Source organism: Plectropomus leopardus, chromosome 11 (genome assembly GCF_026936395.1).
Source record: "Plectropomus leopardus strain MGB_pleo_1.0 chromosome 11, ASM2693639v1, whole genome shotgun sequence".
Classification (NCBI taxonomy): Eukaryota; Metazoa; Chordata; class Actinopteri; order Perciformes; family Serranidae; genus Plectropomus; species Plectropomus leopardus.
In genome coordinates this window covers 27880221-27905807 of record NC_142186.1, presented here as the reverse complement: position 1 = coordinate 27905807, position 25587 = coordinate 27880221, and the positions used below count along the sequence as shown (strand labels likewise).

General features: G+C 41.5%; 2 protein-coding genes and 1 long non-coding RNA gene across 4 annotated transcripts in view; 1 reads left to right on the top strand and 2 right to left on the bottom strand.

Moving 5' to 3' along the window:
* Positions 1-20665, top strand: part of chrnb2 (cholinergic receptor, nicotinic, beta 2) — a 31168-nt gene extending 10503 nt beyond the window's left edge. Inside the window, exons 2-6 of the mRNA XM_042489788.2 lie at positions 4155-4300; positions 6026-6070; positions 10936-11045; positions 15579-16707; positions 20254-20665. Coding sequence (XP_042345722.1) covers positions 4155-4300; positions 6026-6070; positions 10936-11045; positions 15579-16707; positions 20254-20406 — 1583 coding nt within the window. The 3' untranslated portion in view covers positions 20407-20665. The remainder of the gene's footprint in view (positions 1-4154; positions 4301-6025; positions 6071-10935; positions 11046-15578; positions 16708-20253) is intronic.
* Positions 1-20785, bottom strand: part of LOC148188294 (uncharacterized) — a 48185-nt gene extending 27400 nt beyond the window's left edge. The window contains exons 1-3 of the long non-coding RNA XR_015777957.1: positions 20649-20785; positions 18038-20544; positions 12960-13047 (exon numbers count right to left, since the gene is read on the bottom strand). This is a non-coding gene — a long non-coding RNA (uncharacterized LOC148188294). The remainder of the gene's footprint in view (positions 1-12959; positions 13048-18037; positions 20545-20648) is intronic.
* A 2935-nt stretch (positions 20786-23720) lies between these two features.
* s100t (S100 calcium binding protein T) lies at positions 23721-25552 on the bottom strand. 2 transcript variants are annotated; one of them, XM_042489791.2, is made up of 3 exons: positions 25440-25552; positions 24303-24465; positions 23721-24214 (listed from the first exon to the last, which is right to left on the bottom strand). In XM_042489791.2, the coding sequence occupies exons 1-3, from the start codon at positions 25535-25537 to the stop codon at positions 24050-24052; spliced, it is 426 nt and encodes a 141-aa protein (XP_042345725.2). In that variant the 5' UTR covers positions 25538-25552; the 3' UTR covers positions 23721-24049. The 2 variants fall into 2 exon arrangements, with proteins under 2 accessions (XP_042345725.2, XP_042345724.1); XM_042489790.2 differs by having other exon boundaries at positions 24615-25544.
* Positions 25553-25587: the final 35 nt, after the last annotated feature.

Here is a 25587-nt window from a genome sequence, read left to right as displayed (position 1 = left end):
TCTCATCCGACAGTGTTATTGCCTTGTGCTTCTGGGAATAATATACATTACTCATATGGCCTCAGCACAGACAGTAGTGTTTATTTCCCTCATGAATATGTGCACAGAAAAAGACACACACACATATGCGCATAAAAAAATAAAACCAGCGCAATAAACAACCCGAGTGCTACACACATGTGCTGACAGGAAGCGTATTGATGATGGTGGATTAGCGAGAGAAAGGGCAATAAATGGACAGTGGCTGTCAGCGACAGAGAGATGGAGATAACAGGAAGGATGAGAGGGAGGGAGACAGCCAGGGGAGTGAGGAGAAAATGCGGGCCGGCTCGGATGATGGAGAGACAGAGAAAGTGTAAAAGAAGATGAGACGGAAGAGAGGGACGCAGGAAAGAGCAGGAGATTAAAAAAAATGGTGTGTGGGGGGAGGAATTGCGTGTTTAGTTTACGGGGCATGAATAGAGTCCTCATTGATCCAGAGACAGAGGCTATCATTCCTGCTCAGTGAACACAGCAGCGCTACAGGGCAAGAGGGATGGGGGGAGGAGGTGGAGATCAGGGGGGAGGACAGAGTGTCAGAGGAGCACAGGAACACATTCAGAGGAAAAACAGCAAAAATAACATCAGCTGAGTATGTTTAGTTTGTTTATAGCTTCTTAATTTCCATTTTCACATTTTTACATCACTAATGCAACAAATCCCAACATCCCATCTCAAATGTACTCGTTCTTATTTTTGATTGTGTTTCCCTTCATGTATTAATATTTTTTTCACTCTCTGTCTTTATACATTTAATCTCTGAATACAAAACGGAGCTTCAACTCGTGATTATTTTTGCTTATTCGATTAATCGGGTGATTTTTTTACTAATCAGTCAAGTGTGTGGTCTATGAAATGTTTATCGCAATTTCCAAAAGCTAAAGATGATGTCTTCAAATTGCTTGGTTTGTCTGACCAACAACCCAAACCCCATTACAGAAGTCTTTTCAATTTACAGCTAAAAAAATACTACAGTATAAATACAGAATTCAGTACAGTAGAGTACAGACGTCCACCAGATGGCTGCGCGTTCCCCGGAGACGACCGTGGCCACACTAGAAAGTTCTTGTTATTCCATTGGAAGCTCGTTTCAGACGCCTCTAAAAAACGACTAAAAACCACACCTTTTCTATATTTGACAGAGCTTTGGCACATTGTGGAGAGCCGATTGATATATTCTGCTAACAGGTGCTGTATGTTGAAGATAGATACATAATAATTTAAAGGATGACTGTTTGTTTAATGACTAAAAAACAACCAAAAATCTTTGCCGCTCATAGTGGGACTTCAATCCTCAGTTAGAGACCTGCAGTAGACTGAGATTGCTTCAAGTCAAGTAGTTGTTTTTTTTCTGTGCAGTGTACGTCTGGGGATGTTTTGGTCCCCAGATTTTGCTGCTGAAGGAGTGCTCTTGATTTCCGTGCTACTCTTCGGTACAGGGAGCTGCAGACATGAAGGCAATGGCCCAAAGAGGGGGAGACCTGCTCAGAGGGGGTTTCTTTACAGCTCACAGGAACTTACCATGATACAGTCTGTGGTTTTTGTTTGATGTCTAGCGTCAGCAAAAAAAGTTTGCACAGTTTGCTTGTTTACTAAATTAAATGAATGCTGCTGTCCCACGAGGCTCATTCAAACTTCAAAACTTTGTATGGAAAACATATCGTTGAATATTCATATTTTGCAGGCAAATCCAATTCCACTGGCATAATTCTGAGTTGGGTACAGCCACTCTGAATGTTATTAACTTTACTCTGTCTGTAAACTACAGCACAACAAAGATGAAATAAAAAACAATAAACACAATTAAAATAGACGAAAAAAAACCTTCCTGAACATTTAACTATAACGCCTGCTTACTTAAATATAGTAGAAGCACAAATATCAAGGAAAAATGACCAACAAAATCTGCTGCTCTGCATTATTGGGCAGGTAAACCTCTGAAATGCTGCTGGTGCGACAAGACACCGTGCAGTGACAGTGCAAAACTGGGTCACAGGCAGACTGCACCTGGTGGAATAGTCCCTTGCGGCTCCAGTCAAGATGGCGGCAAAGATAACAAAAACAGGGACTAATTCATCTCTTATCGTGCCAAAATTTAGTGGATCACAGCATACTGGGTTCTGCAGATTAATCTGCAGATGCTTTGGTTCAAAATGAGACCAAACTTTGTATGGATGACAGTTTTTCAGCAGTGAAGGCCAAAATGTTGTCTGTAACAGGCAGGAAACAAATTTCTGCAAAACATGCAGCCCTGTCAACTATCAGCTGGTTATAAGGAGTTAGGAGTCAGCAGTCAATGACAAAAGACAATAAAACAGGTTTTCAACAATTATGAATCACCACAACTTGAGCACACAGTCATACATGTGCACACAAAATATGAGGCTGCAGCAGTTTGTCAGATAGTTGTGGACAAGTGAATATACACACAAATACTCACACGCACAGACACACACATCTGACCAAATGCACAATCCCCGGGCTTATGCCTGGTGAAAGCAATGATCTAAAACAGAAGAAAAAAATCAATTTTAGAAGCTGGAATCAGGGACTGTTTAGCATTGGTGCTTGATTAATAAAATCATCTTAATTTTGTTGGTTTATTGACTTCAACTACTGACTAAATTTCACTCAAATTTAGCCTCTAGTTTTGTGCAGATGACACATGTAAAAATGGTAATAATAATAATTCTGTTTTGGTCTTTGTTTTCTTTCAAAAACATGGAAAGAAGGCAATGAGCAGTGAAAGAAGAAATGACCAAAAAAATATCTAAAAGTACAAGAAAATTACCTGAAAATTTGTTTTTTTTTAAATTAAATAAAAAAGGTTTAAAAGAATATCTGAAAAAGGTTTTAAAAAATTACAACAATTTCTTGTTGTTGTTTCTATTTCCTAATTTTCCTTTTTTTTTTTTTTTTTTTTACCAAGTTTCTCTTTGCCTTTTCCCCATGTTTTAAAAGAAATTGCATGATTATGCACAGGGTTCAAAAGTTTAAATACTTGTGAAAGGCATCTGAAAGCAGCACAAAGAAAGAGTTGTTGCTCCAGGTTTCAAAGGGTTAAAATTATTTTGATCAACCATTTATAGTCTTTTTTTATTGTCTGTTAGAGTCCATGTTATGTTTGGAAGAACTCTCTTGACAGCTGAAAAGTTCCCCTCAAGCCTCATACTAAAATTTTGAAAAAAATATAAATCAAACGTGTGAATTTTGCCCACATCAGCTTCTGCGTGTTTGTTTTGCTTTGCCCTTAATAGTCTCTTAAAATAGCAGGTTTAAATATGACAACGTTGGTTCCAAGTTCACGGTGAGCAGCCAGCCTGTGTTTATCTTCAGGGGGAACGTGTGAGGGAATTGTGAGAGGGAAAAGATGCAGAGCAGGAGCAAGCAGATGCCAGAGAGGCAGGGAGTGAGTAGCGGGAGCGAGGGAGAGGAAGGAAGGAGGTGCTGAGCAGTTGTTATTCTTCTATGCGCCGTGTCTCTCAGTAAAAAACGCCTCCCCTCCTGTGTGTGCTGTTGTGACAGCTCTGCCCAAACTCGACCACTCACACAGATACGACTACAGTCTGCTTACAGATGGAGGGGTGACAGACAGGAGGGGGGGCAAAGAGGGGAAAGGACGTAAAAGATGGGAGTGAAAATAACCCAAAGCTACAAAAGACTGGCAGTTGGGGAGAAGTGCAACACAGCAGAGAAGAATAGATAGAGACAGAGCAGAGGCACGAAGAGAGCGATAGAGACAGAAAGGATAGCGATAGAGACATTCAGACTGGTTGACTCATTCTTATGATGTCAGATCTTGTAAAAAGTGTGTATCGAGCTGTGCTGACGTGCTCCAGCCGGCAGTGATGAGTAATGCCATGGTTCAAAGGCTTTGCATCCTCGATACACATGGATAGCCAGCTCTCAATGCTGGCAGTAAGGGCAAACAGGGAAACCAAACAGCACCGCTGCTTTCCTGCTCTTGTGTGATTGCACTACATATAAAAACGATACGTTTAAAAGTCTTTTTTAAAAAAGCGCCAAGAGAGACACAGATGGCTGCTGCATTTTTTTTTTGTTGTTGTCTCATGATAGAGGCAGATGATGATGATGATAATGTGTTCTCATTACAGGCGGCCTCGGGGCAGACACAGAGGAGCGGTTGGTGGAGCATCTCTTAAACCCGGCCCACTACAACAAACTGATCCGTCCTGCGACTAATGGCTCTGAGCTGGTTACCGTGCAGCTGATGGTGTCGCTGGCCCAGCTCATCAGCGTGGTGAGTGTGCACGTGCTTGTGTGTTTGAATCTGTGGGCTCGTTTAACAGCAAGAGGACAATCCAGTGCGTTACTTATTGTTTAGTTTTGATTATGCACTAAAAAGACCCCAAAAAGGTGGAATAATTTGCATTAAAAAGGTATTTGTATTAGTGCAAAATCTGCTCTAATGCTGACTAATGCTTTTCTTCCTGATCTCTTAACTGAAATGATTTGTATTCATGTCTCATGGTTAGAGCTGAAAATGAAGTTGTTTAATGATGTAAATCCCAGGAAACCTCAAGTCAGTCTGATGATCATTTAGTCCTTGGCTCAAGGCCTCGTCTGAGAATTTGAGAATAGTTTTTTGAAGACAGGCAGTGATAAAGAAGTATTAAGATGAAGTAAAAGTGGCAATAGCACAATTTAAAAAAATACTACTCAAGTGAAAGCCCTGCATTCACAGAAGTAAAAGTAATGATCTAAAAATGCACTTAAAGGGACAGTTCATCCCCAAATCACAACTACATACTGTATTTTCCTCTTAACCTGTGGTGCTATTTATCAGTCTAGATAATTTTGGTGTGAGTTGCAGAGTGCTGGAGATATCATCTGCAGAGATGTTTGCCCTTCTCTGCAATGTAATGGAACTATATAGCTCTTATGGTGCTCAAAGCGCCAAAAAATACATTTTAAAAACTCAACAGCAATGTCTCTTTTTATAAATCACGACCTGGTTACTCAAGATAATAACCAGACCTTCTTGTGAGCAGTTTCATGTTGGAACTATTTGCTTTCGACAACTGTATCACCACAGAGAAGGACGCGTGCATCTACTGCTTGCTCACCTGGCACCACTGAGCTGGTTAACGTTACAGCTCATTTTAGGAGGACGGCGTTAGTGTTTACATCTTGTGTTGTCATTAGTGCGAGTCTCTCGTCCATGAGTGAATGTATACTTCCCTCTGTACAGTCATTCGTTTGGCAAGTCTAAGTTAGTAGAAAGAAAATAAAATACTTGAAACTGCTCACAACAAGATCTGTGGATTATCTTGATTTGTAAAAAGAGACATTGCTGTTGAGTTTTTCAGATGTATTTGAGCACCACAAGCCGAGTGCATTTTGTTCCAATATATTGGAGAGAAGACAGCACTCGACAACTCACACCGAAACGATCTAGGTAGATAAAAAGCACCACAGGTAAGAGGGAATACGTGCTTTTTTATTTTTTCGATGAACTGTCCTTTAAAGTTGCAGTATTCACTCCATTAACTTTTTATATATTATACTAATGGATTTAATCTGTGGGGTTTCATTTTATGTATGACAATATGTTTCATTTATGCTTATTAAAAGGTGTTAAAAATCTATATCTATAATTTAAACTTTTATGGTCCTGTAGGAGTTTTTTAACACCTGGGAAATTAACCCCTATTATTACCAAGGTTAATTTGGCTTGGGTTTAAAGTATTTTGTTGGGAGAGAGCTCTGCAAACTGGCGATGTGGAGTTTGCAAGACGTGCATTTAAGCAATGAAAGACACCATCAGGTTGCATATTGCAAGCTTGACTCAGCTTATATGCGCTAAGAGTCAGGATATCTCTGCTTTGCTGCATCAATTTTATGTCATATAAAAAAAAAAAAAATCTGTCACACACGTCCTTCAGCTTGATGGAAGTGCTGCAATGACTCACCAAGGTACCTCTCTGATCATAGTTTGTAATGTATATGTCTTCTTTTTCTGCAGCATGAAAGAGAGCAGGTGATGACCACCAATGTCTGGCTAACACAGGTGAGACTTCCCACTCCTCTCATCATATTACCATCCTAACATAGTAAACATTCTGCCACTCAGACACGCATACAGATATTTTTGAAAACAAAAAATTCCCTCCTGTTTTAAATAATAATTCTGTCCACACAACCTTCATTTAACACAATATTTCTGTCCAAACCAGAGCACAAAAACAACTCAAAACGCTTGCCGGCTTTAGCTGTCTGTAGCAGTCTCCCCTGCTCACAAAGGTCGTAAAGTGCACAGGGTAACGTTACCTTTTTGAAAACACACACTGGAGATCTCATCACCATTGATTAATGTTCAATGAAGGAGCTCACTGGGCACGCAAAAGTTTTCCTTTCAGTCCCCATCAACAACAATCCTACTGGAAGGTTTGCCACCATCTGCTGGTTCGATCTGGCCTGATCCAAAACCAGCAGTTCTGGGAGACTTTAACGTGGTGGAGAAAAAAACATTTAATGCAGCAGATGCCACAATTCACCCATCAAGTGGTGCAGCAATTCTAACTTTAAGTATATTGTACTTATTAAACCAAGCAGTGCAAACACCAGGTATGCAAAGTGGTAGTCTGCTGTCATTGTTGTTTCTCACATGTGCTCATCACACAAAGCAACAATGGAGAATCCCAGTAATGAGTCCTAAAAACTGGAAATGTGCATTTTAGCTCTTCTGGTTCCCTCGTCTCAAAGTCAGTGGGTTTTTTTTAATGGGTTTTTGGTCAGAAGCTTTAAAAAAGGTCCATAATCAACACAAGCTTTAGAGACGTTCAGTGTAATATCACCATCATGTGAGGCCCTGTGGCCCAAAAAGACCTTTTTCCATTGACTTATATGGTGAAGGAGACATCTTAAAATCATTCGGTACAATAACATTTTTATAGTTGAAGAGGGCCAAATGAAATAAAATTATCCCTATTTAAGTTAGGAGAGTACCAAACTCGAAGTTAGCCACACTCGGCTGCTCTCGGCCGCCGTAAGTCTCCAGTGCGCATGCTCAGTTATCTGCACAGTACGGATATCGTGTCGATAATCCTGGCATCATCTGGATAATTTTAAACATAGCAGTTGAACCATATTGGCTTAATGTGCTACTGAGCAGCTCTCATGGGAATTAATGGGGCCCCATGTTCAATGCTGTGTCCAGTTCTCTTGAAACATCCATGGTGAAAACAGATCAACAGTAACCATAGCTCCGAAAAATCTGCACCTTAGAAATCTCCAATGACCTGAAACTGTGTTTGCGTGTAGACAAGAGGCCAAAATATAGAGGAAAATGTGTGTTTCTACAAATGTCTGTATGAGTATAGACAGGGCCTAAGATAGAAAAATTATGAAATTGTAGATCAAACAATGAATTAAATATTTGATTGTTGATTTTACCGACTGACGGTATTAAAGGAAAAATTTCAAAGTCAGTGGCAATCTTGTGTAAATGTAGGAATATATTAAACTCCAAGACACTGTATATAATTAATTTCTCACTTATACTTCCCCGTGTTTCTTATTGTGTGTAATTGTGGGGGTCAAACTTTAAAATAATGACAAATTTAATAGTCTTACTACCAAAAAAGGGGCCGTAAGACTGGTTGCTATGATCACACTAATCACCTGTTTTTCGAAATTCAAAACCATGAAATTTAATGATTTGGTACATTATAAAATAATGCAAATAATGTTAAGAGTAAAAAAGAAAATTCACTCCCAGAATGTGTACAAAGTAGGGCTGCTTTAATGAGTTAATCACCAAATTTTCCCTCTTTAAGAGGATGTACAGGGTTGAGTTTTAAAGCTAGAGTGATGATGCTGGTATCATCTGAAACTAGGAGACCGAGGGAATCCAACCATGTCATGCCCATTTCACAGTAAGCGTGCAGAATAGCACTCCAAATTTAGGCAAAATTTTGGTGATGGGAAAACCAACCGGCTATTTAACAAGGGTCCTTTGACCCCAAGATATCTGAATTAAAATTAGTTCTTTGGGAACGCATGAGTCTCCCCTTTGCAGACATGACCAGTTTATGATAGTCCCATGCAGTTTTCTTGCTTTATGTCATCAATATGCACATCAAAACTGCCTTTTGATGCTAAAGAATGAAATTGGAAACCTGCAATTAAAAACACTATTAATCACTATTAACTATAGAAATTCTGCGATTAATCCCGTTTTTAAAAATTAAGCGTTTGACAGAGATTTGACAACGATTTTTTTTATGATTTGAGAGTTTCTTGTAATTTTTCTGTACCAAAAGCTAAAAAAGTGAGATTAAATGGAACTGCATTTCTGTTGGAAGGGTCAAAATGTGGAACAAAAAACAAAGCCGGTATAAAATCAAAAATTTTGGTGTTCAAAAAATGGTTTAGAAAATTAGTTTTGAGGGTTACAAGTCTGAATGACTTCCTTTTATTCCTTAAAGGTTAGTTTTCATTGATACGAATGTAGGACTGGCATATATAAGCTTTTGCTTCTACCTCAGCCTTTTTACTTTTAATACATAAATTGTTGTTTGTGTTTATATAGCTTGTATTGTTTGTACTTAGTGTAATATGTGTGATGACTGAATAAAACACACTTGACGTTAGATTTCACAGTTTCACTGCCAGAGATTTATCACCTTTGGCATGGGACTTGGATTTCGTGACGAATTTGGACATTAAATAATGCCCTCTCTACTGTATACTACAGTATACATGCTGATTTGTATTATATAATCACATGTCACAGTATTATTAAACCAGTAGACCGTACTAGCACATGAGCAGTGGTCCAGTTACTGAGGGGACAGATGCATCCCTGTGTTCTATATGTTTCACTGGTCATCTTGTCCTGCATCCGTTCACGTGGAGCAGCAGCCCAGAGAGCTGGTGAAGAGTCAGACAGTAAGAGAGACATCATACTAAAGGCGTCCTCCAAAATCCAAAACCTGACAGGAGAAATATGAGAAGCGAGCTGAGATTTATGAGACAGATTTGTTTTTATAAAACCCAAAACACAAATGCCGAACCCCTATTTCACAGTCAGTGAATGTGTCAGTTTTGGATGAGACCTACCGTAACCTCACCCTGTGAGTAATGTGACCCTGACTGAGCTGTGACCCTCTTCTACATGGCTGGCTCTTTGTCTGCTTACAGCTGAGGCCTATAACATGCAAGGACACGTACACATTTACACGCACTAGGTATACAAATGCATTCGGCCACACACATCGCCAACATATGTGCTTGCTTTTGAGGGCAGGTGTCAGAACAACTTAAACAGGCACGTTCTGTTTGGATGTAAATTTAGATCCATATGAAGCAGATGATATTTTCTCTAAAACAGCCTTTTTGTGTGTAATGTCACCATTGTGGCCTCTGCATTTTTGATAAACCCTTTGACACCTGAGCAAATTGGCTTGATTTCTTTCAAAAACATGAAAAGGCAGCAATGAGTAACTTAAGAAGAAATAACGCTGAAAAAATAGCACAAAATTAGTTTTTAAAAAGTACATGAAAATTACCTTAAAAGTCACAAAAAAGTAAAGTTTAAAAAAAATTGCCAAGAAAATTACCTAAAAATGGATTAAAAATGTTTGAATAAATAATCATGCTAATTATAAATATAGTATTCCCCTGAATTTATAATAAAATATAAATATTTTTTAAAAACATCTAAATCTACTACTTTCTTGCAAAATTTCTTGCCAAGTTGCAGATCAAACCAATTTGCTTAGGGTTCAAAGATTTAAATACTAGCAAAATGCATCTGGACCCAGCTCAAGAAACTGATGTCGATCAAGATTTCAAAGGGTTAAGAGTTCAAAGCTTCCTGCATTTTTCTGTCCTATGTCCACACACATACACTTGCACCTGAGCAAGTTAGGATTTATGGCATGTAACGGAGCGTAGAATAGCCATCAGTGCTCTATAGATCGCCTGCTATCGGTAAGCAGGGGAGCCAAGGACAGCTGTCCTGAGCCAAGACAAACTGTAATGACCATAATGCATCACAGTTACTGCAGATGACCTACCTCGAGCATTACAGCTCTAACATGGCCATAACATAGGACAGCCAGACAGAAGTGCCGTCACAGGTCGCCGAGGCTTCGGTGTGGTAACGTCAACGACTGACCGACAGCATGCAGAACAAGATAATGCTGCATTTTAAGAAAGGTTACGCAGAGGACATGACGATGTCCACTGATGGATGCCATTTCAATCATGCTGATTGGTTTGTGGCTGCGTTTGTTTAAACAACATATCACTCTCTCTTAGGCTTAACCCTTTAAAACCAGGGAAACTGGCCTGAATTCATCCAAAAAAACAGGAAGAAGCAACTTAACAAGAAATGGCCCTAAAATTACCAGGAAATTAGTAAAATGTAAGAAAATAATATAAGAAATAAGCAAAAAAAGTGCTAAAAATAAAATAAGTCTTTTTTTCTGTATCATCATTTTACATCTATATATATCATAAAAAAATATGAATATAGGTTTCTGGACATTTTCCCTCAAAAAAAATCTAACACAGCTTATTTTTTAAGTTAATTTCTTGTTACCTTTTTCTATTTTTTTTGCAATTTGCGAGGCATTTCTTACCAAGTTGCTTATTGCCTTTTCCCCCATGTTTTTAAAACAAATAAAACCAATTTTCACAGGTCCGAGAAGTTTGAATGTTCGTGAAAGGCATTAACAAAACTGATGTCGATCCAGGCTCTAAAGGCTTAAAGTAAAAAAAAAAAGGGACACAGCACAGGATGTTCCCCCGGTTTGTGATGTGTCATATTGACCACCAACAGACGAACCTCCTCCTCTCAAGATGTCTCCCTGCTGTTGTGTGATTGGCGCATGAGTGATTAAACATTTTGTTTTTATTGGCCCTCAGGAGTGGCAGGACTATCGTCTGACTTGGGTCCCTGAGGAGTTTGATGGGATGATGAAGGTCAGGCTGCCCTCAAAACACATCTGGCTGCCTGACGTGGTGCTCTACAACAAGTGAGTCACTCACTCACCCTGCTGCCCCTCAATTCAGAGGACACACACACACGGGCTCACACACTCATAAACACACACAACAAAAGACACGCAGTTCTCAAATCGAACTGATAGTGCTCTGGAGCCGACTCCGCGGTGGTGCGATCCAGCCGCCACCATTGTAAGTCACTTCGGATAAGAACATCAATTAAATGCCACTGGTTTTACTGTGTAATACATGCAGGCCCGCCACACATGACTGAATGCGTCCACTGTAATCAGCTCATATCACTCATGCTACATTACTATACAGTACCTCTGAGTCTCCTGAGGCACTTCAAAGATGGAGTCATCTGCACGACACACCCAGATAGATACAGCATGTACAGTGGATACATGCAGAGACAGTAGATGCATACAGTTAACCCAACAAAAGCACATATTTACACAGCCAAACTCTTCTATCTGTTGGGGTTGTTGTAAAATGTGACATTTATCTATATATCTGAATGCAGAGCTGCTTTAAAAATAGCAATGTATTTGCATTTTATCTTGGTAATTTTCAGTAGAATTATTCCGACACAGATACACGTATCAGAGGTTCCTCTAATACTGGCTAAAATGCCGGATCAGGTGTCAGCGTGTACGTGAGTCTACGCATTGATCCTATACCACATAAAATAATGATAAACTTTACAACACCTGAGGTCATTGATGTTGTACGATGCCAAACTACTCTGCTTACTTTTCTTTTCATACTATTCATTCTTTAAATGACCTTTGCTACTTCAATGTTTCAATGTTTCAATGTTCAAGCTTTCAAACCGGTGCAATGGTGTATCTTTTTCAGAACAATGTAATCAAGCGTAAACAGTAGCGTTTTTTTAGAGACTTTATATTATTAATAAATCCAAATATGACTGTCTGAATGAATTAGCCATTAATTAAAACCTATTGAGTGCAAGATGCATCCCATGACGCACTGGGTGGAGTCTGTCAACAAATCAGAGGCTGTGATGCAGCAGCTGGTTCCCTTTTCTTGAAGTCAATGTGTTTTTTGAATTGCATTTGGCGATCCAAAAATATAACATGTTTTTATTCCATTTTTAGACATTTTATTGTGACTTCTTGAAATGGGAATGGGTTGGTAGTATACAGCTGCTAAAATAGTACATTTTTTTGTTGTTTTTAATGTAGCAGCATCAGATCGGTATTCACTACCGACAGAGTACGCAAGTTTAAGTGTCAGAATCGGTATCAGGAAGGAAACTATGCTATTTGAACATCTCTCATTTTTAGGCCTGAGATAATCTATAAGAGGTAAAAAAATCAGTCAGCTGTTACTGACTCTCACTTACAGCATTTATTTAGGAATATATTAACTATTGATCTAGTTTAGATTATTGTTTAAATTATAGGCTGGCCCCTTTTGGCCAGTTATTAATCAGACCACTTGGCAAATATGCAAAATATTTATGTAAAATTATCAAAAGTTACTGGCCTCTATGTTTGATGATGGACATAGAATGATTTTCATTGTAGTTCAGGGAAAATTTTAACTTTCTTTGCTAGAGTTGATTCACAGGGTGGCTACAGAAGCACAGGGGGGCTGGCCGGGTTAAAAAGAAATCTTTATCAGTATTTGTCGCACCTTTAGGCATATTGTTTTTTGTTTCTGATCTGAGACTTCTACAATTATTACAGTTTTCCTCATTTGCTTAAACACATTTGACCATCCAGAAGTTACAGTTTCAAAACAAACAGGCCTAAACTCAAAGTCTGGGAAAAAAAAACACATTTTGTAAAATGGTCTAACAGACCTCTGCTGTGCTGAGAAGGCGCTAAGCACAATCAAGTGGCTCCCAGTTTAATTTATCATTCCTCAACAGTTTAGAAAAACTGAGTTAGCAAAAGCCTGACAAAGGCCGTACTCACCTCTTCCTGGTTGTCTCCTCAGCAGGGGGCGGGGACAAAAAGGTGAGGCTGGCCAAAGCACCTGATAAAAGCTCCAGGAGCAAACCATCTAGTGAAGGGGGGAGTAGAGGTGCAAACAGTCATGATTGATGCATTTATTTTGAGTCCATGTGTTAATTATCTTACTAATAGGCATTTATGTTTATGTATATTATTTATATGTATTTTATTTTGGTATGGGTGTAAATATTTTTTAATTCATATGATGTAGTTCCCCCCTCAGTACCCCTGTCCTCCTTAGTACCTGCGGCAGGGGGGTATATAATGCAGCTAGTTGCTTCTAGTGTAAGTTGGTGTTGGTATGTCTCATGATGGCTGAATGAAAGACAGTAAATGCCACAATGGGAGCATTTAACCTTTGTACCATGTCCCTCTATGTGAAAACTTAAAGGGATAGTTCAGATTTTTTTTAAAGTGGGCTTGTATGGAGTATTTATGCATGGACAGTATATTACATACAGTAAATGTCAATCAGCATGAAGCAGGATGCAATCCAACATGGAAGCTGAGCAACATACTGCTGTGGAGGGATCAGCAACAAAATGTACTTTATCCACTTGAAAAATTGCCATTTCACTTCTTTATCTTTTTGTCAGACAGTAGTTTCCAACTGAAAAATTAGATTGTTACATCGATTTCTTCAAAGCCAGACTCCATTGAGAAAAACAGTGATTTAAAATTGCTGAACACAGGAGCTGCTGGTCTACCGTTGCCTCCATCAGTTAGTTTGTTTGTTTTATTTTGTGACTTTGACGTTTAAAAGGGTTCAGTCTGCAAACCAGCAGCTCCTGTGTTCAGTGTGGTACAATTACAGTTTTTGTCATTGGTGTCTTGTGGCTTTGACAAGAGCATTGAGCAGTCGTCCTGTGTACAAAGGCTTCGTCCTTGCCGTAGTGGCCGTGGGACGCTGTCCTCAGTTGTAAATTGCATTATTTTTCCGTGTCGGGCTCCAGCCTGCCTTATCAAACCAAAGGCCTGCATCTACTGTATGTAATTTACTCTTTATTGATAAGTACCCAATACAAACCCACTTCAAAAAATGCAAATTATCCCTTTAAAGGCACCGCTGGTCAATCTGACATATGTTCAGTACAATTAGCTGTAATGCATTAACTCTTCAAGCGTGAAACACAAACTTGCTTTGTTCGTTTTTTAATAACAATTAGCTTGCATGTCTGAGAGAGTTACGGATGCAGACCACTTATTTCAATGTAATGGAAACTGAGTGTCAGCCTACAGTATGTAAATCAGCTCATCAGAGTACAGTGATCTGTCTGGCCTTCTCCTCTTTCCCTGCCTAAGCACTTACTTTACTAAAGATTAAAAAGATCCCTGACCCACGCAACTCTGGATAAAATGATCCCACTAATCCCAAGAACCCCGGGTCGACACGCTATCCTCCCGGTCCTCAGCGTCGCCTCGAACTCCTGTCACTCACCTAAACAGGAGGATTATCTGTGGACGCAGCAGCACCAGAGCTGCTCATTTGGAGGTCTCAATTAGATTTTGTGACTAAATTTGCAGGAAAGTTGGTGTTTCTGAGAGCTTATTTTGGCAGGCGGGTCAATTGTGTAATCAGTCAGACACGCATCACATCTCACAGCCGTCATTAATTAGCTCTCTTGTCGAAAGCTTGAGTTTAATGGAAATTCAATCTACAGCTTTAGTGTTCACAGCCGACTTCTGACCAAAGTGTCTAATTCGAGCTGTTTTACTGGACCCAGTCTGACCTGTGAGCCGTGTTTCCTGTCTAGACTTAATGTTCATCCTGTTCCTGGTGTTTGTTGAAGCAGGTGTGTGTGACCCTGCTGCCCTGAGACGCCTCAAAGCCTCCACGTCCCCCAGTGTGTGTGTGTGTGTGTGTGTGTGTGTGTGTGTGTGTGTGTGTGTGTCCTAGCGCTCTTTAATGAACCCGTATTGCATAATGAGATGCGTCATGTTGCACTGTTCATAGGATTCAGGAAAACATCTTGTTATACTTTTGTTTACAAATTTCTTATTTTTAAAATTATTAACCCTGTCAAACCTGGGTCAACATCAGTTTTCTTGTGGTGCATTCAAACCTTTGAACCCTGAGCAAATTGGTTGCTTTTGAAACATGGAGGGAAAGGCAGTGAGCAACTTAACAAGAAATGTCCTGCAAATTGCAAGGAATTAGCAGACTAAGAAAATTATTTTAAAAGATTTTTGGAAAAAAAATCCAGAGAATTAGGTTTTTCTTTTTATATTTTATTTGATCATAATTGGAAGTTTATAATAATTTTACATTATCATTATCACTTTTAAGAATTTCTTATAGGTCTTTATTGTATTCTTTTTTTTTTTTTTTTACTTTTCTATGTTTTGTTTGTTTTTGGGTTGTTTCTTTAATCTGTTTTTTAGAAATTTTCATGTAATTTTTTGGGTACTTTTTCCAAATTTCTTGCTAATATTTGGGTAATCCCCTCTGAGGTTACTCATTGCCTTCTTCCCCTGTTTTTGAAAGAAATCATGCCAATTTGCACAGGTTTTAAAGGGTTAATCACACAGATGTTTATGTCTGACGCTTCTCTTTTTTGTCTTTCTCTCTCTCATACTCAGTGCTGACGGGGTGTACGAGGTGTCCTTCTACTCTAACGCGGTGGTCTCCCACGATGGCAGTATCTTCTGGTTGCCCCCGGCCATCTACAAGTCCGCCTGTAAGATCGAGGTCAAGCACTTCCCCTTCGACCAGCAGAACTGCACGCTGCGCTTCCGCTCCTGGACGTATGACCGCACTGAGATCGATCTGGTGCTCCGAGCCGATGTGGCCAGCATGGACGACTTCACACCTAGTGGCGAGTGGGACATCATCGCCCTGCCAGGCAGACGAAACGAGAACCCGGCCGACCCCACCTACGTGGACATCACGTACGACTTCATTATTCGCAGGAAGCCCCTTTTTTACACCATCAACCTCATCATCCCGTGCGTGCTCATCACCTCACTGGCGATCCTCGTCTTCTACCTGCCGTCCGACTGCGGCGAGAAGATGACGCTGTGCATCTCCGTGCTGCTGGCGCTCACTGTGTTCCTGCTGCTGATCTCCAAGATCGTCCCGCCCACCTCACTGGACGTCCCTCTGGTGGGGAAGTACCTGATGTTCACCATGGTCCTGGTCACTTTCTCCATCGTCACCAGTGTGTGCGTGCTCAACGTACACCACCGCTCGCCCACCACACACACCATGCCCCCGTGGGTTAAACTGGTGTTCCTCAACAAGCTTCCCGCCTTGCTCTTCATGCGCCAGCCCAGGAACAGCTGCGAGCGCCAGCGGCTGCGCCAAAGAAGGAGGGCCCAGGAGCAGAAGGAGGGTGGGCGCGGCGGGGAGGCAGGGGCCTTGATGGTGGGGCTCGGGCTGGGCGGCACTGGCGGGAACGGAGGGGGGACCTCCACAGGGGTGTTCAGCAAGGAGGACAATGACCCTTGTACCTGCTATGTGAACCGAGCGTCTGTTAAACAGTTTGGAGGTGATCTGGGAGGAGCAGGGGGGGGATCCATGGATGGTCTGAACAGGGTGAGGGAGGGCCGGGAAGGAGGCTCTGGGAACCTGCCGCGGGGGAAGCAGGCGGCAGGAGGTCCTGCTCTGACTCAGGCCCTGCTGGCTCAAGCCTGTCCGGGCTTTGAGGAGGCTGTCGAGGGAGTGCGCTTCATCGCCAACCACATGAAGAGTGAGGATGATGATCAGAGTGTGAGTATTATACAATCCGTATGTTACCATTTACACCGTTAGAGTTACGTCTTGTCATAGCCCAAACAGTACCGGAGTTTTTAGGGTGATATTGATATTGATGCACAAAAATAACAGAGGTAAGATAACAATATACATTGGCTAATTTGTGTACAGAGTTTCACAATAAACTATACCGTACTATCATAGTTTACAATAGCAGCAAATATAACTAAATACAGGTAATCTTTGATTAAATGTTAACTATTTAAAGTAGGGCTGTCAAACGATGAATTTTTAAAATCATGATTAATTGCAGAATTTCTATAGTTAATCATGATTTATCACATTTTTTTTAATCACGTTTTCAATTCCATAATTTTTCATTACAAAACAGTTCTGAAGTTCATAGTGACAAGGCAAAGCAACCAGGAGAGAAATGAAGTGACAGAAAAAAACTTTGGATTAACAAAAAGACCCATAGAACCTAGTTTCATTCAGATATCTTGAGGTCAGAGGTCAAGGGACTCTTGTGAAGTGGCTATACAGCCACAACAAACCACAAAAGATCAGATTACAATATACACAAAGGTAGTGTGACTTCGTTCTCTGCTCGAGATGCCAATACTTCACCATATCTTTTCATAGATCAGTGTTTAGCTGCAACAATAATCCTCTGACTGTCAGGATATTCTACAGAAACTTTAGATCAGGTCAAGTGACTATATGTAGCGTGGAAGATGTCGCTCGGCATCATAACCCACAGAGAATTATCTCCCAACTCTGCATCTTTATTAAGACTGTAAAGTTGACGTCAAGCTGTGTTGAATTTTGTGGATGGGGCGCTATCTTGTGAGGCTTCCTCTGTGTTACCTAACTGTGGTCAAGCAACGGTATTTGTTTAAATCAATCACAATAAACAACAGGGATCAATATGACTTGGCAGCCCAAGGCTGAATTATTTATTCATTATCCATAACCGCTTATCCTGTCCGAGGTCACGCGAGGCTGAAGCCTATCTGACATTGTGTTAGAGGTGGAGGACACCTTGGACAGGTCACCAGACTATCATAGGGCTGACACATAGAGACATTCACGCTCACGTTTACATCTATGGTCAATTTCGGTTCACTAATTCACCAAACCTGCATGTCTTTGGAGAAAACCCACGCTTACACAGGGAGAACATGCTAACTCTGCATGCTGGGTTTGAACCTGGATCCCTCCCACTGTGCAGTCATAAGGCTGGACTAATGACCCCAAAATATACTACCTTCACTCACACTGTAAACTATTTTGTTTTTTGGACTGAGAGTATACACTATGGTAATAGAGAAAACAGAGCGCTTACCTCACAAGGTGACGCAGCCGTCCCACACGATGTGACGCACCTTCACATTCACTGTTGTTTTAGCTCACTGCTTCGGTCACCATCCTCACCACTGTCATTTCCAGACACACCACGTAGCTGTTTTCAGAAAAAAAACAAATGTGGATTAACCCCTGCACGTTAGCAACCCAGCACCAAACAACAGGCAGACACAGTTTGTTCAGTTTGATTAGCCTCTGAACATAGCGGAGCAGTTTAACACAGAAATTTCAGGTTTCATAGAAACCAAAACAGAACTGAGAGTAAATATTTGACCTGCAGCCAGAGACATGAATGCTAATGTTTCCATGTAACAGCTGGATGTGTTAATAGGCAGCTGTTGGCTAATACACTCAACATATCCATTCGATAACAATGTATTAATGTCAATGTTTGTTTACAGCTTTTTGTTCTAAGCCAAGTGGTAACCGTTTATTACCTGTTCGTAGCCACATTTTTTCTTGTGGAAAAACATACAAGCTCACATGATCTCACCAACCAGTGGGGTTGTTTACTGGTCCAGTGCACTGCAGTGCATCCTGGTAGTTGCAGGTTTTGTACCTCTTGAGCAAAAGCAAATGCCACAGCTCTTTTTCCTCTGTTTGCTCTGGTCATGTAGCACCCAAAGTAGTTGATTATTGAATAGACAGCACTCGGGCTGTACCCTTCTTAAAATTATGCCTGTCTAATCAGATTTGGCTGTTCAATACGAATAATATTTTTGTTTTTCATACAAAGTTTAAAAGTTTGAATGGGCTCAGGAGGACTGTGACAGTGGCATTCACATAATGTAGTAAACAAGCTAAGGGTGCTAATAACGAATCACAAATGCGCAACAACATTTTTTGCTGACAATAGATAGACAAAGCCAGAGATTGTATCATATTAACTTGCTGTGAGCTGTAACATCACCACTTCTTCACCGTATGGTGCAGTCTCTCTCCCTCCATACCAGTGGCTGCATGTCCGCAGCTGCTAGTACCAAAGAGTACCATGAAAGTCAAGAGCACTCACTCTGCAGCAAAATCTGGGGACCAAAACTTCTCCAGAACTACACTCCACAAAATAAAAACAACTACTTGACTGGAAGCAATCTCAGTGGACTGAGGGTGTTGGACTGATGATTTGAATCTCTGACTTTCAAGGGGCAGCTCTAGACTGCCCAGTTTTATAAAAATACCATCTTTCCAACAGGAAAATACTTCAGGTTCAACACAAAACCACAAAGTGATGCTTCCAATAAACCTTTTATTGCTGCAGTTTATAGCTCTACAACTTCTTGCCAACAGACACTTAAATACTGATGTATCTGTGATAAATACACATCAGCCTGCAGATGTATCGCTCTGGCTTTTCTCCTTGTTAAAATTAATTATTATCTTGTGTCCGTGTTGATAAATCAAAGCAGAAATCACCTCATTGTATGTGCACATGTTACTAAACATAAAAAGCATCCAGAGAAGCGCAGATCTGTGCTTTCGGTGCCACATCAAGTTAAAGTGACGACGGAGCAGCACAGCAGTCCCGTTTAGCTCTGCCATTTGAAACGCATGGGGGACTACACCAGAGCATAAGCAAAGGAGACAGATCTGGTGACGCAATCATAGCTCTCTGAATATTCAACGCAGACATATAATTATAGCAGCGGCATGACGTGTGCATAGAGAAGGAGTACAACTGCAGGAGCGCTGGAATAGAGGAGCCAAGACAGCGTAGTGAGGGTGGCATTCTTTATCGCTTCTCCTCAAGGCATCTTAGGGGACCAGCCTCCTCTCCTGGAATGAAAGAAACTGACACGGGAATTAACAATCCTCTGTAATTCTGTCCATCATCAGCATAGTTATCATCCTGTTGCCATGCCGACCGCTTTAAAATCCTCCATCTCCTGGCACAGTGTGTGGCGCATCAGCCCTTCCCACCCCCCCTCCTCCCTCAAGTCATCATCACAAGGGTTACAGTGTCAGCACACCCCTCTGTCTCCCTGCCCTCCATCACTGTCTCTTGTCTCTCGTGTCCTTCTCCTCCTCCTTGACTCGTGTTGGACCTCATCAGAGCTGTGTGGCAGAACAAGTCTCCGCTCACATTAACCCTTCACCTCCATTAACCCTTTGCATAAAAGGCAGGGGGCGTAGATAGAGAGAGAATTCTGCTCACCTTAATCTGGCTCTTCTCCCCGTCCCCTTTGTCCCCATCCACAGGTGAGCGAGGACTGGAAGTACGTGGCCATGGTGATCGACCGCCTCTTCCTGTGGATCTTTGTGTTTGTGTGCGTGTTCGGCACGATGGGCATGTTCCTGCAGCCGCTCTTCCAGAATTACACAGTCAAGACCATCACCAGCCCACCAGGCTGACCGCCCCGCAGGCCGAGAACACGCTGACCTGACAGCTCCCCCGACCAATCAGCACAGCAGGACAAAGGGCCGGGAGGTGGGGTTGGGGGGGCGCGTCCGGGTTTTATTGTGTCTACCGAACTGGAACCAGAACTGGAACTGAAAAGCAATCACGCCCATTACCTTTATAGTAACGTTTTTTGCAACGAACAACGGTTTTTCTTGAACAAGGAACAAAAGGAAAACACCGTCATACTCTTTACCTGCAGTTTTTTGTCCAGATGTTTAACGGACTGACCTCCCCTTTCTGGTGGAAAGGTCCCTCCCCGGGAGCGAGCTGATCTTCTCCTTGTCGAAACCTTAACGCCAGCCTGTCAACACTTTCCGCTCGACGCTGACTGCTTAATTGACACACGACATGCCCGCCTTCAAACATTACTCATTCTCAATATCGACTGATGTCAGAGGGAGCTAATCAGAAAGGGAAGGGAGGTTCATATCAAGGTTCTTCTACATTTATTTTATTTTTTCAGAAATCCACAGTGAACTGATTCAGTATATTTTATCATAGCATAGCAGCTTACCACAGTATAGCATTAGGAATATATTATTAAGATTTCTCTATGTGTTAGCTCATGCGAGGGTCTGTTGCTGATAGAGAGGCTACGGTGTGTTGTATGATTGTATAGATTAAACAAGAATGTGATATAAACTGTACTCCACAGCCTGTGATGCGCACACTAACACTGTACAAGCAACAGATTGCGAAGGAAAATACATAGAGGGGGGTTTAAAGAAAGCGCCAGGTTGCATTATTCGGTGAACAGTAATAGATGCATGGACAGCGTTTTGCTTTGAGAGTTGTGCACATTAAATAGAGGACAGCAGCAGCCTGCTGTGCCAGAGTGCACAGCTGCAGTGAGATGAGTTCAGCTCCAGAGGAGTCTGAGCCAAGATGGTGGACAGGGCCTCCTATACGATGGAGCATGATTTCCCCGAGATGGAGTAGAGCTCAGCTGATATGGAGCAATATTAGAAAACATGTAAATCAAATTGATGGGAGGAAGGGATCATGGGAATGAAGCTATTATGTGTATTAATATGTAATTTCATATTTCAGTATGTAACGTTCAGAGCATATGTATACATGTACGCGTGTGTGTGTGTATGCGTGCCCCCACGCCCTAATGCATTATCACATTTGTCAGATACGATGTTCAGAGGAGCATACTGTGTGTTTGTCCCCCTCCTCCTTTCTATTTATCTCCAGCAACTTCTCTCCAGTTCTGTCCCCTTTATCTGGTCTTCCACGGACAAACACACTTCTGACATTTTGTCCAGTTACAGTAACACCTATTCATTACTGCAGTTTTCCTTTTCATCACGGACTGGCTGTCTTCTTTCCACGATCCTCTCAGCTTCTCTGACAACCAGGCGAGGAGGCCTTTTCAGGCATGCAGGGAGTGGGGGCGGAGTTGAGGGGGGTGAATTAAATTTTCAATAAACAAGAGACAAAATGACAAGAGGGCCTATGCTGAAGCAGTCGCACCAGGCAATAAGATGCATAAGCAGAAAAGAAAAAGACAGGTAGTCATGCAAAGGTTTTTTTTTTTACTTTATAATGATGTTACAGATTGAAATATAACAGGATAATCCAACCACAGCAAGCACAATCCAGATAGCAAGCAGGAATAAAGCAGGATAGGCAGAGACAAAAGACTGTTAGTGTTGTTACTCCATCGGAAAGCCACTCTGAAGAAAAAAAAAGCTGTCTAATCCTCAGTCACTGTCACTCGCTGTGAGTTTCCTCCGGCTTTTTACGGTCGTGTGGCCAAGTCTGCAGCTCAGTTCTGGACTGCGAGCTCTCTCTCTCCTTCTCTCTGTCTTTCTGTCTCTAGAGGATGGGATTACCCAAAGGGGGGGTCCCCAACAGATCCCGGACAAGTGTGAAAAGCCTATCAGAGACCTGTGAAAACTGTAGCCCGCACGGCTCCACACAAACTAAGTGCTGCTGTCCACTCTTTTTTTCTCTCTCTTTGACCTTTCCACTCTCCTTCCTTTCTTCTCACTTCCTCTCTCATCATGCCCCCCTCCCCCCCTCCATCTCTCACCCTCCCTGACTCTCAGATCTGCTCCTGTGCACACCTTAACCAGTCCAATAAAGGTTGTAGGTTCAGATTAATCAAAGTCTGTGTGCCATGTTTTCTCTCACACACTCAAACATAACATATAGGCTGTAAATTACTGTATAAGCAAAACTTCCCATTAATCTTACACCACAGGATAGAGTAAAAGAAAGAAAGGTTTCCTGGCTTTCTAATGTTGAGGCTTGCAGCTTCCTTTTTATGTATGCACACACGCACATGCACACGCATGCACACACACATACACACACACACACATACACACACAGAGAGGTTTTTCTTCTTCTAGGAAACAGCACGCTTAAACAAAAACAGGAAACGTAGGTGCAGCTGCTACCTGCTCATATACACCTGATGAAATCCATAACACAACAGAGGTATCTTACTCAATTCAAAGCTCACATATTGTAGATTTCATTGATAAAACAAATATTAACTCCAACAACATGATTTACACACTGAAACTTGCCTTGCTGGTTCTTCATTCTTCTTGGTTGACCAAAAAAGGGGCCTGGCTTTACTCAAGTCCACTTCAGATGATGTGGCACACTGTGATTGGCTTTTTGACATCCCATCAAATAAGGCTGTGCATTTGGCCTGACTAAGATGATTGCAGATCACAGATTTGGATATCCTTGGAAAATGATGTCCATTAGAGTGGATGGGAGATCTGAAGGGGTTAAAGTGCATAACGTGTGTTTTAACTGTGTTTAAAGTAAAATTGAGATATTATATTACCTATGATTTTTAAAGTGTAAAGAAAATCAATAGGGAAATACTGTTCTAATTTGACTTTCTAATGAAACAGTCAGCTTATAAAGCATACTATTGCATCCTCAGGAGGTTTATACCTCATTAAACACAAACATAATGTTTTCAGGAGTAATTTGGGACATGTTAAGTTGTGATGATAAATACAATACAAAATATATTTGCAATTTGTTTTAAAACATCACTTTAGTCATTGTTAAGTTAAACATTTATAAAAAAGCTGTTTTTTTTCAAGGTCAGGCTATCTCCAATCTACATCCACTCCTGGAAAAAAGTGCTGTACCTGCATGTGCAAAGTAAATTCAAAATAATGCAGTAATGCTCTGCAGGTTTCCATCGAGGGCCACTTGCTGCCACCTGGTGACCATCATGTGTTTTTACTCCCCCTCCCTTCTGTAATAAAGTACACTGACACACACGTTGTAGCATTTGAGTAAAGGTCACATTTATTCTTTCCAGGGAGAAATTCCTTTTCTTGAATGTGTTACAAAATACATGAAAAGAAAAAAAAGACAGATCATCAACTGACTTAAACTCTCCAGGTTTTCATTTCACAGTAAATACAGGTAGTAATGGATTGGACATTGCAGACAAATACACAAACACCACACATTTACTGCTTGTGTCACTATTATACGTGTGTGTGTGTATTTCTGAAGTCCACGACAGGATGTCCTTCTCTCCCGTCCGAACTATTTCCTCCCTGGAGCGTTTGTGCAGAGTGGATGTCTTCACACAGCGGGGCGTGCTCACTTCTTCTTCTCTCCCTTGTCGTTGTACTCCAGGAAGAAGTCGTTGCAGGCCACGGTAAGAGCTCCGACCAGTATGATGAACTCGGTGAAGTCTACCTCCCCATCATTGTTGCAATCCAGGTCTCCCATAACCTTATCCACTGCCTCCTTGTCCTGGGCATTCTGCAGGATAGAAAACAGAAATATAGGCAAGATCTTTGTCTTTTATAGGCATTAAACTGTGCGCTTGCGTCCCTAAGTATCTCCTTACCCCCAGGTAGTTGCCCAGCTCTGTGGTTAGCATCTCTTTGAGCTCGGCCCGGCTCAGTGTGTATTTGTCGCCCTCGTTTCCAGAGTACTTATGGAAGGTCTGGATCATGAGCTGCATGGCGTTCTCCAGGGTGGAGTTGTTCTCTGAGTTGGGCAAAGACATTCTGCAGAGGGATAGAATAAGAGGAAAGGTGGGAGGACGTGGAAGCAAGAGCAGCTCGTGTCAGTACTCTCTGGAGCATTTAGCAGTCAAATCAAATCAAAATACGTTTAAGTCTCTCTTGGTTGCACTCTCTTGCACATATACACTTACGTTTTTGTTTTAGACAGACCGCATGGAGAAATACTCATGCAACGGCAAATCACTACAGACTGATCTTCTATGAGGTCTGTCTATCTCGTCGAGTCTAGTTTTCATCTATCTAGTGTCAGGAGAGGTCGGAAACCCTGCACAGCCCCCTGGAGTCATCTCTGCTCCTGTTTCCTCATCAGGAGTGTTTCCTGTCTGCCAGTTGTCCCGATAAGATTCTGCTACAGATTAAACTGATCCTCAATCTGTTTGTTGCTTTGCCTCAGCGAGAGCACCTCTGGGAGTCAGGAACGTAGTCAGCAGCCGGACATGTGAGCCAGCTGATAAGAGTGAAACTCTAAGCTGGTGAAACAGCCAAAACGGTGGAGGAGATGTAACCAGGACACGCAGAGGCAACCTGATCCAGCTTTTACTTTAGCTCCTCCGGATGGCAGAAAACACCAGAGACAGGTGTAAGTCTTTGCCTTTCTTGAACCTGCATCACCTCTGAACTGTGAAGACTTTTCCTAATTGTCAGTCACATCTTACATTGGTTTCTCCTCATAGACAGTGTTTCTTATGTTCATGAATCAGTGGGTGAATCAGTAAAAATGTTATCTGAAAGACATTCTTCACAAGCTGCGGTCAAGATAGATTAAAGTTCCAGAAGTTATCAGTGAATAAACAGAAAGGTCTTCCTGGCTTTGTTTCTGATCTGCACAAAGTCTGCCTACAGACATCGCTTTGCATTAGCTGCAAACCTTAAAAATCTGCTTCTGAAAATAAAGATAGTAAAAAAAAAACTCAGAGAGAAGCAAGAGGAAAGCTTTGAAGTCCGTACTTTCTTACCTGAGTGGAGGATGAGTGCTGGCCTGCTGGTCAGGTGCAGAAATAGAAGGCAAGAGTGACTGATGAGGAGGACGAGGAGGACAACGTCTTAAATACATCCCTCACCCCACCCATCCCACTTATCCCTTCCTCCCCTCGCCCTCCATCC

Coding starts and splice junctions, on each gene's coding strand:
- s100t (XM_042489791.2), bottom strand. CDS start 25,537: ATGTATTTAAGACGTTGTCCTCCTCGTCCTCCTCATCAGTCACTCTTG. Junction 24,466..25,439: donor AGCACTCATCCTCCACTCAG/GTAAGAAAGTAC, acceptor ATCCCTCTGCAG/AATGTCTTTGCCCAACTCAG. Junction 24,215..24,302: donor AGCTGGGCAACTACCTGGGG/GTAAGGAGATAC, acceptor TCTATCCTGCAG/AATGCCCAGGACAAGGAGGC.